This window comes from Nothoprocta perdicaria, unplaced genomic scaffold (genome assembly GCF_003342845.1).
Source record: "Nothoprocta perdicaria isolate Ctin4 unplaced genomic scaffold, notPer1 scaffold_6, whole genome shotgun sequence".
Classification (NCBI taxonomy): domain Eukaryota; kingdom Metazoa; phylum Chordata; class Aves; order Tinamiformes; family Tinamidae; genus Nothoprocta; species Nothoprocta perdicaria.
Genome location: NW_020455865.1, coordinates 4,901,354 through 4,912,448, shown reverse-complemented (window position 1 = coordinate 4,912,448; position 11,095 = coordinate 4,901,354). Strand labels below are relative to the sequence as shown.

General features: G+C 48.5%; 2 protein-coding genes across 3 annotated transcripts in view; both read left to right on the top strand.

The window, feature by feature from the left end:
• Nucleotides 1-225: 225 nt before the first annotated feature.
• On the top strand, nt 226-9,621 carry TBC1D13 (TBC1 domain family member 13). Of its 2 annotated transcripts, XM_026049317.1 has the most exons (12): nt 244-333; nt 423-496; nt 631-671; nt 1,150-1,211; nt 1,501-1,600; nt 1,982-2,064; nt 2,213-2,372; nt 3,186-3,393; nt 4,248-4,411; nt 5,948-6,108; nt 6,341-6,398; nt 7,475-9,621. In XM_026049317.1, the coding sequence occupies exons 1-12, from the start codon at nt 311-313 to the stop codon at nt 7,538-7,540; spliced, it is 1,200 nt and encodes a 399-aa protein (XP_025905102.1). In that variant the 5' UTR covers nt 244-310; the 3' UTR covers nt 7,541-9,621. The 2 variants fall into 2 exon arrangements, with proteins under 2 accessions (XP_025905103.1, XP_025905102.1); XM_026049318.1 differs by lacking the exons at nt 6,341-6,398; nt 7,475-9,621 and having other exon boundaries at nt 226-333; nt 5,897-5,957.
• A 580-nt stretch (nt 9,622-10,201) lies between these two features.
• ENDOG (endonuclease G) overlaps nt 10,202-11,095 on the top strand; it is a 3,463-nt gene continuing 2,569 nt past the window's right edge. Inside the window, exon 1 of the mRNA XM_026049582.1 lies at nt 10,202-10,222. Within this exon, the coding sequence (XP_025905367.1) occupies nt 10,202-10,222 (21 nt within the window). The remainder of the gene's footprint in view (nt 10,223-11,095) is intronic.

Genomic DNA, 11,095 nt, shown 5'->3' with positions numbered 1-11,095 from the left:
GACGTCATCGGAGATGTGACGTCACACCAACGGGCGCCGCGGCCTTTTCCGCGCTGAGGGAGGAGGGCTGGGCTTTCACCGCCATGACGTCAAGCGTGCCACCGTGACGTCACGCACGGCTCCTCCCCCAGAGAGGCGTGGTCACCGGAGAGGGGCGTGGTCAGAATGACCCCCGCCCCCTGTGGATCTGTGGGCGTGGTCTTAGTAGCCCCGCCCATCTCCCCCTTCTCCATTCCAGCCCCCGCTCCCGCGCCTTGCGTTTCCAGCCGGAGCTTTTAGGCGGCGCGCGGCGCGGGGCGCGGGGGCCGCCATGTCGCGGCTGCACCGGAGCAGGTGGGTCCGGGGCCGGGGCCGGGGCCAGGGCCGGGCGAGCGGGCAGCGGGGCTGTGGCTAATGGCCGCCTCGGGGCCTGCTCCCCGCAGGATCGCCGACTTCCAGGAGGTGCTGGGCGAGCCCACGGTGGCGCTGGGCAAGCTGCGCGACCTCTGCTTCAGCGGTGAGCGGCCCCGGGGGGCGCGGGACGGGGAGCCCTGCGGGAACGTCGTTCCCCGCGGCGGCAAGGCGCCCTCTCGCCCCGTGTGCGGGGGGCGCCCGCGGCCTTTAACGGTCTCTCTGCCTGGTGTTTCGCAGGAATCCCCTTTGACGGCGGGCTGCGCTGCCTGTGCTGGAAGGTGCGTTGTGCCGGGGCCGCTTTTGTTTGCTGCGAGCGGTGCTCGGGGTTGCTGAAGCACAGAAAATATTTTCGGGCCTGTAATTCATAAACAAAAGTAATAATCCGGAGTCTAAAATCCACCCTGAAYGAGCAGCGGCCTGTGGAGATTAGCACTGGCCCGGTGTGGTAGGACTTACAGGTCAGTCGTTATTTTGCATGTTGAAAAGTGGCCGCCCGGTCTTTGCACGAACGCAGCGTTACGCCGGGAGCGGGGCTCGATCCCGTTTGCTGTTGAGCAGCCGTGCAGAAAGGCCTGTTGTGAAAACCTGCCCCTGAGACCCTCCTGGCYGCACCTTGGCCAAGCACGGGGCTCTCTGCAGGGAGCTCCCAGCTGTTCCAGGGAGCCCCTTCCAGCTGCTGCGTTGGCTTTGCTGATCGTGCGGGTTCAGCAGCTCATGCTCCACGGGCTGATATTTCTGCATCTTTCTTCTGTACAGATTCTCCTGAACTACCTCCCTTTAGAGAAAGCCTTATGGAGCTCTTTGCTGAAGAAGCAGAGGTGAGGAGATCTATATTTATTCCTTCCTTTYTAATGATCTCTGTAGAGAAATGGAATGGTTCCTTAAATAATTAAGTACCTACATCAATGAAGTATTCTTATGTGGAATGCTCTGTCCTGTGGACTGTCTCGTGGAGTTGATGGATTGATCTCTTGCTTGAACTCAGCTGAAGAGCAAATCAAATGTTCTCTGGCTGGCAGGGTAGTACAAAAAGATCTCTTTGACCTCGGTGTGGATACTTTGATTTGGTCTCTTGCTTTGACATTATTTCCTGTTTTTCTTCTTAAGGGATCTGTATTCTCAGTTTCTGAAGGAAATGATTATCCAACCTGGGATTGCCAAAGCCAATTTGGGTGTTTCCAGGGAAGATGTGACCTTAGAAGATCATGTAAGTGCTGTTCAGCCTTTATGTTGCAGAAGGTTCCCTAGAGTTATGAGCTGTTGCTCCAGAGTTCATCTCCTAGGCTACTCTTGGCTTAGCTCTGAGACTGTTTTGCACTGTTGACAGGAGGGAATGTTCCTAGGTACCAGCTCTGCACTTATGTCTTAGTAGTCTCCAGCCCAAATTATTGGCAAAGCATCAATACTTCYGAAGGGAGCTTTTCTCAGCAATGTGCATCCCTACTCTCTTCCTTTGGAGCTGGCTACCTCGGCTACAGGTCTCCTGAAGAATAGGAAAGGGTCATAACAGGTGCTTCTAGCAAGGAAATTTTCTCATGGGAAGTCATTTACATGGATAGATGTGTGTGTTGTGTTTAATTTTTTTTAGCCTCTCAATCCAAACCCAGACAGTCGATGGAATACCTACTTCAAGGATAATGAAGTGCTTCTCCAGATCGACAAAGATGTCAGGTGCGTCATGACTCAGGTTTCTGAACCAAAGCGTTTTAGTTAACACTCTGTACTTTGAAAATTAAGTTTAATATTAAACCAAGCTTCCCATTTCAGGTAGGGCATGTAATTCCTCCGTATACTTGACTTTCTCCCACGTCCCTTCTAGGAGGCTGTACCCGGACATGGCATTCTTCCAGCGTCCGACTGACTACCCCTGCCTCTTAATCCTGGACCCTCAGAATGAGTTTGAGACGCTGCGCAAGCGSGTAGAGCAGACCACACTCAAGTCACAGACGGTGGCACGAAACCGCAGTGGGGTTACAAATGTAAGAGCCACAGGAGGGCTGCCCCTAGGGCAAGGCATCCTAGCTGATTAGGGGAGTATCATTTGTTAGGCTCTTTTTCCTGTCTCTCTCTACATATTTGAGGGAATTAGGCTAATATTCTAGCCAATGCTATGCRTTCAAATAACTAGATGGTTGTAAAGAACCAGCTGGCATTCCYGGTAGCTGGTAAGGAATTAAGGATTTATTTAACCTTAAGGTTTGTTCTTTCTGCCTCCTGCTCAAAGTAAGAGTTGCAGGAAGGTATCAGTATGTTATGCCTGACCTGTATGTCTTCCTGTGTAAGTGCAAGGCTCTGAAGAGCAAATTCACTGAAGTTAGATGTGCATGGTCTTCCAGACCTGGATCTCATACCACTGGAGTTGGGAAGAGCTGGGTACCTGCTGAAACGTGTTGTCTTTGTCCTGTCTTGCGAGTGTTACTGTGTTAACACCACATATTTGCTGTTGGGGAAGGCAGCTTGCTAGTAATAGAGCTTTGTCCCTTCTCTCCGTTACTAACAAAGTGGGATGGATGTGTTTTCTTACTGCGTGAGTGCAGCTGATGCTGTCATTTGGGGAGGCTGTCGCTGTTCAGAATGGCTCATTCTTCCAACATATCCAGTGCTAAGACTCCAGTGCTTTTGTGCTTCCATAGTTACCTGTCTTGATCTGTGTGAATACCTGCCTGCTTAGGATGTGCTGCCCAAATCTTTTGGGGAGCTGTGGGTATTAAGAGCCAAGCTCTTCACGTGTAAGAAACTGTCTGTACCAGCTCGTTACCCTAAATCAGCCCTAGTCTTACCTTGCTCTTCAGGTGAGCTCCCCTCTTAAAACACCTCCTAACTCTCTGAGCGAGTATGAAGTTCTGCCCAATGGCTGTGAAGCTCACTGGGAAGTGGTGGAGCGAATCCTCTTCATCTATGCCAAGCTGAACCCCGGGATAGCGTACGTGCAGGGGATGAATGAAATAGTGGGGCCTCTTTACTACACCTTTGCTACAGACCCTAACAGCGAGTGGAAAGGTGAGAGACTGTTCTAGCCGCTCGGCAGTGGCTCTCGTGCTGCATGCTCTGTGTGAGGAACTGGTTCAGGAAGGGGACACTTRGGAGGGCCCTGATGTGCAGTGATGGGCTGCAGAGGGGGACTGACCTGAAGCAAACGTTTACTCATCTGCACTGGTGCCCAGCTGAAGCTCTTAACAGACCATGCTGGGGACTGGGGAACTCAACCAAGAGTTGYATTAGCTGCCTTGAAAAGGGGACAGAAAACTATGAAAACACTAATAATATATCCCAACTGCTTGGGGGATRCAGGGCAAAAAATAAGGAATTTTTAAGATCCCAGAGAACTGACAAACTCAATGGGCTTTGAGTAGTAAGGATATGGAAAGTGKTTTTTTTGTTGTTGTTATTGTTTATTTGTATAGATCTAAGTTGCACTTCCTGACTGAAACAAGTGCGTATAAGCTATTGTTTGCTTGCACTGTACATAGCTTAAGAAAGAGSATGGAGGGGGGGACTTGGCATGTGATTCCTGCTTCACTGGAGCTCTGAGGATGTGTGCAAGCAGCGGGGAGAGCAGATAATGCTCTTGCCACAGATAACTGGTTCCTGACCCCATGTCATGAAGACCTTGTGTTTGACACAAGGCTCTTGTGTTTGACACGGGCTCTGTAATTGCCATGGCTCTGTAGACTTCTCTAGTTTACCACAAAAAAAATAAATAAAAAAAAAGCCTAAACTTGTTCCAGAGCAAACAAGCCAAGATCTTGCTGGATCTACTGATGGGATCCAGTAGAGCAGCCAGATTATTGAGCAAGAGCAGTTCTAATCTGGGTGACTGTCAGTGATGCTCCATCTTTTCCCTCCTTTTTCAGAGCACGCAGAAGCAGATACATTTTTCTGCTTTACCAACCTAATGGCTGAGATTCGGGACAACTTCATTAAGAGCTTGGATGATTCTCAGTGTGGCATTACCTACAAGATGGAGAAGGTCTATTCCACCCTGAAGGAGAAGGATGTGGAGCTGTATTTGAAACTGGTGAGGAGCTAGGTGTTTCTCCATGCCGTGGTTGGAATGTGAGGAGTGGGACTCAACAGTAACCCTGTCTTGTTAAACATCTACTGTGCTCGAGTAGAAAGGTTGAGAGAGCACAGAGAGGTTGAGAGAGCATAGARAGAACTTTGCCCGTAGGCAAAGGCTGTGTTATCTGTCTCCTTGGAGTAAGCTTGGCGGGAGCTGACGCAGCAGAGCTCTCCTCCCGTGCGTGGCTGCGAGGGCAAACAGCACTGCAGAGCTCCCRCTCCGGAGAGACTTGGCCGTGATCCCTGATCACCTGTGTCGAAGCTTAGTTGGAACTGGAGTCTGTACTTTCTTCCTGTCAGCAGGCCAAACATAAGCTTTCCTGTAAAGTTCCTTGGAAACTCGGGTCACAGGGATTACATTGGTCTTTTTAAGTTAGAGTTTAAAAAAAGCAAAAACAACRAAAAAAAMCCCGCTACCGACAAAAAGTCATTCCTCTACCACTGAATGCCCTGACAGCACTGGTTTAAACTGGAGTTAAACTCCAGTTAAACTGGACCTAGAAATCACTGTGGAATTAATCTGGTCAACTGAAACTCAGCAAATTGGACCATCCTGCCAATTTAGCTCTACCATTTTTTCTTCATCCAAGGACCTCTGCATGTTTTGGGTTGTTTGTGTTTTGGTAGAGAGTTTGCAGAATATCTGGAAGGCAGCATTTACTAAAAGTCTTGCAGTCCCTTTAGTGTGAAAGTCCAAAGGGAACATGGAAGGAAAAGTGGTTCTTGGTACTCCATCCTTCACCAAATCATGTTGCATTTGCAAAACTCAGGATGTGTTTCTTGTGTAATCCAAAACTGGTCTGTCAGCACGGTGACATAATATCATGTGTTCGTTGAAGGCTAATTCAGAGGGGAGAAAACAGTGTTGTCTGTTTGGCCAGCAGGAAATGGTCTTGCTGGTGCTGCAGCTAGTCCTGAGTTGTCAGAACTCATTTAACAATTTAACATGCTAATTTGTTTTTTTTTAAGTAGAAAACAAAACAAAAAAAAAAAAGCTACAGGTTAAAATTGCTTATGGCTATCAGGATGAGCTCTGCTCCATCTCTTTTTCTGCAAAGAGTAAACTTTTGGTAAATACAGGACTTCTGGACAGGAGTGGCAATCAAAACAGTATCCCTTCGCCAAGGGAAGGGCTGGAGATGAATGCTGTTCCAATGGGAACATTAAAGTGGGTTGGGAGGTAGGACTGGACTGACCCAGTGACTGCCTTTAGGACAGGAGAAGTTCCTTTACTCCATGTCTTGGCGTGGAGCATTTTCTGACTTGTCTATAGACACAGATAGTTCTTCAGTGACACCACACTCTCTCCCAATACAGTTTAAGTGCGAGAGGCTTCAAAGGAGGCAGTGGACTTGTTGATGCTKCAGTGTGAACCTGCAACCTGGAGCTATATCGGGGTGGAGCTGGGGCTGGAAACATGGGGTGCATCTCTTGCTTGTAGGGGACTGGCYGAGAGCACGTACTCATTCTTTGCCTGGTGCATGTCTGACAGCAAGAACAGAACATCAAACCTCAGTTCTTTGCCTTCCGCTGGCTGACACTGCTCTTGTCCCAAGAGTTCCTGCTGCCGGACGTCATCCGTATCTGGGACTCCCTCTTTGCTGATGACAAGCGTTTTGATTTCCTTCTGCTCGTCTGTTGTGCCATGTTGACGTAAGTATAGCCATAGCAGCTCTTCACTGCCCTTTTCTCTCCCTTCTTTATATAAATTCATGGATTTGGGAGTCTTCTGCAGACACACATTAATGCAGCCTATGAATGGACTGTAGTCATCTGTCATGATGGAGAACACGTTCTCAAAAGCACCTATAAGGCAATCTGTGGCCCATGGTTAAAGTTTCTCTGTAAAGAATCAGAAGTAGCTGGATTAATTTCCATCTTTCAGACTAATTCGGGATCAGTTGCTGGAAGGAGACTTCACTCTGAACATGAGGCTGCTACAGGTAAGGATTAAATGCAGCAGGGACRGAAAGTAATTTGAAAAACTCTTGCAATAATACTGTGAGGGCCTGGTGACCCTAGGGTAGCCCAGGAGAAGGACTGGCTGATGAGAATTACAAGACTTTGGAGGCTTGTATGCAGGGAAATCTCAAGCTTGGTTTTAGGGCATGGCTGTTACTGAAAGTGTGAGCCTCTGTGCACCGTGGTCCCCATCACCCATCAGGAAACTATCCACTTAAGACAAATTGGTTACTGCTTGGACTCTCTGAGTGGTTGTGTCCATGTCGTTGCTCCCCATGCTGGTTTTCACTTCCATATGCAGGAGATGGCTGAACACTGTCAGTTTTGTTTTCCGAGTGCTGTCTGAATCTCTTCTGTTTCCCTTTTCTGCTATATCTTGGTGCTATGATAGTAGTGGCCTTTATTTCAGAGAAGAATGTTCTTTCTTTGGTCTTCTTTTTGTGGAATACAGTGCTGTTCTCTAAAGTCCAGCACCACCATTAAAATGAGTTTTGTGGGATTTTTTTTTTAAGCTTACACAACCTTCCTGCCCTACGAGAACTATTCTTGTAGAATAAGCTCTATACTTGAGCTTTTTTTAACCTTGTTTTGGTTTGAAAATAACTGAATGGTTTCCAGCAAATATGTGAACCCTGTAAAACAGTCTTAAATTTGTTGGCAAATGGCATTTGTTTAGTTTTGAGGTCTGTGAGAGCCCAAGGCTGAAAACACTGAATATCTCTGATTCTGCCAGTTCCTGCTTTGGGCTGTGCAAGGTACTGGCTCTTTGATAAAGCCCTCCGGCATGAAGATAGTACTTGTATCAAGGCAGCTTAGCTGTACCCTTGRAGGAGAAATAAAAAGCCTTCTTGAAGGTTATTCAGACCTGATCACTTACAAAATAAACCAGGGAACAGTTAGTTGTTAGGGGAGTAGCTGAAGATAATATTTAACCTCAAGCTTAGAGGTGTTAATCAGTGTGACTGAGAATGCTATTGTTAAGGGTTGCCCTGCCTGGATAGGGTGGTGTGTGCAAGGAATGTTAAGGAGACACTTACATCACTTTGCTTCTTTGCAGGATTACCCTATCTCTGATGTTCACCTGATTTTAAAGAAGGCAAAGGAACTTCAGGATTCCAAATAGTCCGTGAGCCTGGCAAAAAAGTGTCAGAGAAACTGCATGGCAGTGGATCCTAGGAGATGTCCTTGTACAGTATGGTGCACTAAAACTCCTAGAGATCTCTGCAGGACTTCAAGTTTTGTGTTTTGGCAACTGGCCACCTTGAAGATTTTCTTCTACTCTATTTATTAGGTCAAGGACTGAATACTTCCCCATCTACTTGGGTCCTGCACTCCATATTTTTCAAATCTTAAACACCTCCATACTGCCAAAAGCAGTTCTTTGTATCTTTTTTTAATGACTTTAAGTCTGGGGAGAAAGAAACCATCTATCTGCATATCCCTCAAGTCCTGTGGGATGAAGTCCTTCTGCATTAAGGAAGTCTGCTCGCGCGGAGTAACTTCCAATGAGGAAGGGACAAGTTGGATCCAGTGAAGTTGGTGGGTGAGTAGAGAAGGGTCTTTCTCCTGTAAATAGAATGTATCCCACCGAAGTCGCTCATTCTGCCGTTCACGGGGCTTCTGGATTCTTCTCCTTCATGTCTGCCATCATGGGGATGTGTGGAAAGGAGGACTGCATCAGCTTGTGGTGTGTGTCACCCAACATCCAGCTGCTTGGACTGCCGCGTGGGAGAGAGACTGGGAGAAGCCGAGATGGTCGGACACAGCTACAGGCGGCCGCTTCGCGCGCGCAAGTTGCCCGAATCCAGATTCGCCTTATCAACAAGGTCTCCTCGAAAGATAGACTATGGTGGTTTTAATCAACGAGGGAGGTGTAGTCTAAGTCAAGCCTTATTACGCACAGCCTTAGAGCAGGCAGTTGTTGCTGAAGGGAGGCCGATACCTCTAGCAGCCTGATCAGCAGCAGTACTGATTTCTGAGCTCTGAACTGAAGGATATCCAGCTACAATCAGGATTCTGAAACACAAGAAATGGGTATCTAGTACATGCTGTGAAGACAGCTGGGTTTAGGGGCTTATATTGGCATGGCTTTGGGGTTTTCTGCCTCAGTGACTTGCATAATATTGCCCTATATAAGCTGTGGTCACGGTAACCTTGAAATTGTCTAACAACAATTCTTGTCGGGAAGGGTGTTTTGCTTTTAGGTCAGACCTGTACCATGTCTTTTCCTGGTGTAACCCAGTGGGGATACAAGCATTTCGGTCATTAGCTGACCCTTGGGAATGGTCCAGTTCTCTGTGTGCCAGCCCTATGGGAGTCACTGTCCTGAATTGGAGGTTTGTCCCTTTTGAGAGGGAAACCTTTRCATTTCAAATACAGTGGATCAGGCTGAGGTGAAAGAAACGTTGACCTGCAGGAATGTCAAGTTAATCAGAACCATAATCCTCCTCACTGGGAGGAACTGGAGCACCCAAGTGCTCTGACTGCAAAAGCTCTTGAACACTAATCCAGCATGCTTTATTCTTTCCATGCTGTGCTGGCTCACCTCTGCATAGCTGTTTGACACTGCACTTTTCTGTATTTATGGGTACTGATTTGTTAAAGGGTGGTCTTTTACTTTCTAAGATCTGCTAATACTGCTGATGAGCTGAAAAGGCCCTAGCAAGGGGTGTAGTCAGCTTTTGTACTAGTGGTCTTTCCGTCACCTGAGGCCAGTTCATTGTAAGCTACTGTAATTTTCACAAGAATGGGTGAGGAGACCAGAGGACAGGTTGAAACACATTTTTACATTCTTTTTGGCAATCTCAAGCAGTTGTTTTTTGGGTTTTTTTTCTGCCTCTTCAAATGATGCTTTAGTGACGCAGATGCAGCCAGGTGTTGCTGCTGTGGTAGAACAAGAGCAACTGAAGGTTTAAGCAATCTGAAACTAATGCCTATGGCTAATTGTGTCCCTCTGTRGTGGAACTCTTTGCAGAGGGTAGATTGTTTTTGTCCTCCAAGAAATATAGAACCAATAGAACAGGACAGCTGCGTGATGGAGCATYCTGCCTACTCTAACCACTGGATAGATGCTCTTCCTGCCCCCTGTCACTGAGCTATTCCAGCTGGTCTCATGGTCTCAGCCCTTAGTTGCACTGGAGAGGCTGAGAGTGGGACTTTGCGTGATTAAACAGCCAGCTGGTAGGTACAGATGTAAGAACTGGAGGATGAAACTTCTAGGCAGAACTGGACCTTCTACAATGTGCTCTGCCTCTGAACTGCTGTAAATATTGTTGCTCTCCTACATTCCATGCACTACGTGGGCGCTCTCCTCCATGAGTACCTGGGCTGTCCAATTCAGGTCCCTTCAAGTGCTGGGTTTATCAAAACTGTGTTGTTTCATTGCTAGCAGGGGTTCCTCCTCTGAATGTCTAGAAGACTCCTTAAAATAACCTGAAACTGCAGCAGGCCAATCAGGATTAAAATGTTACTTTCCAATGAACCTCTGCTTGTTCTCAGAGCAGTTTTTGAGCCCTGAGGTCAGCCACCGCTGCAGTTGGGCTGCCCCAGCTCCGACCCTGGTGTTGGGCTGTAGCACTACGAAGACCTGAGGGAGGACAGCAGGGAGGTGGCTCTGCACACCGCAGTGCGGGAGGCTCTTGGGTACGGGAAACATGCAGTCTTTCCATCCCTAGGGATCAGTGTGTCGCTAGGACCTGCTTTTCTTCAAGGGCAAAAGTGTATTTTCAGGGGGGAGAAAAGCTTTGGGCACTTCTGGCGAGTGGCCTTGGCTTCGTTAGTTCAGATGGCTGGTGGTGGTGTTGAGGTCAGACCCTGTTAACTAGCCCGGGGTGGTTCCGTGCTTGTATGACCAGGTAATGCAGTTCCACCTGGAGTTTCTCTCATCCCAAATGTGCTGCAGGAGCAGCAAGGCTGGCCACAATGGCAGTTCCTGGGACCAGGAGGTGTTTGTGGTGCCTTGGGGACCCCCTGTTTTGTAGGGGCCTAAAGGGAGGAAGCTTAAAGAGCTTCTGGTAAACCTGCACAGGCTGCCAGCCAGGGGAAGGGGAGACCCTTTCCTAGGAGGAAAAATGGAAAACTGATGGATATGGGAAGAGGTGGTCCTTTAAAGGAAAAGATCCGCTCTACCCTTTTTTTCACCTTGTGGTAATTTGGGCTTCTGGAAATCTTGCAGTGTTGATAATAAGGTAGAAGAAATGGGATACGAGGGTTGGGGACAGTTGTGGCTGCCCAGGACCTTGACTTTGYGTTCAGGATCAACGCAGTTGCTTGGTGTGGCAGTGAGTGAGGGTTGTGGGCTGCTTTAGGGGAGAATAGCCAAAAATCGGGAAAAAAAAAAATATATATATATATAGAGAGAGAAATATATATACATGTTATATCTATATATATTTCTCTTGTAACGTTTCCTTAAGCCACCAGTGGTGGCTCGGTGCGAACGTGTCTCGGTGACGCGCGGACAGGGTCGCGTCGCCAGCCGCGCGCTCCGCCCTCCCCTCAGCGCGGGCGGGCGCCCTTCGCGCTCCGCAGTAAAATGGCTCCCCCGCCCGGCCGCGCCGAGGCGACCCCTSGCTCTTAAAGCGGCGATACGCCGCGCGCGGGGCCCGGCGGCTTCCCTGCGGAGGCCGCTTGAAGAGGCGGGCGCGCGGCGGGCGCGAGCGGAGCCGGCCATGGTGCG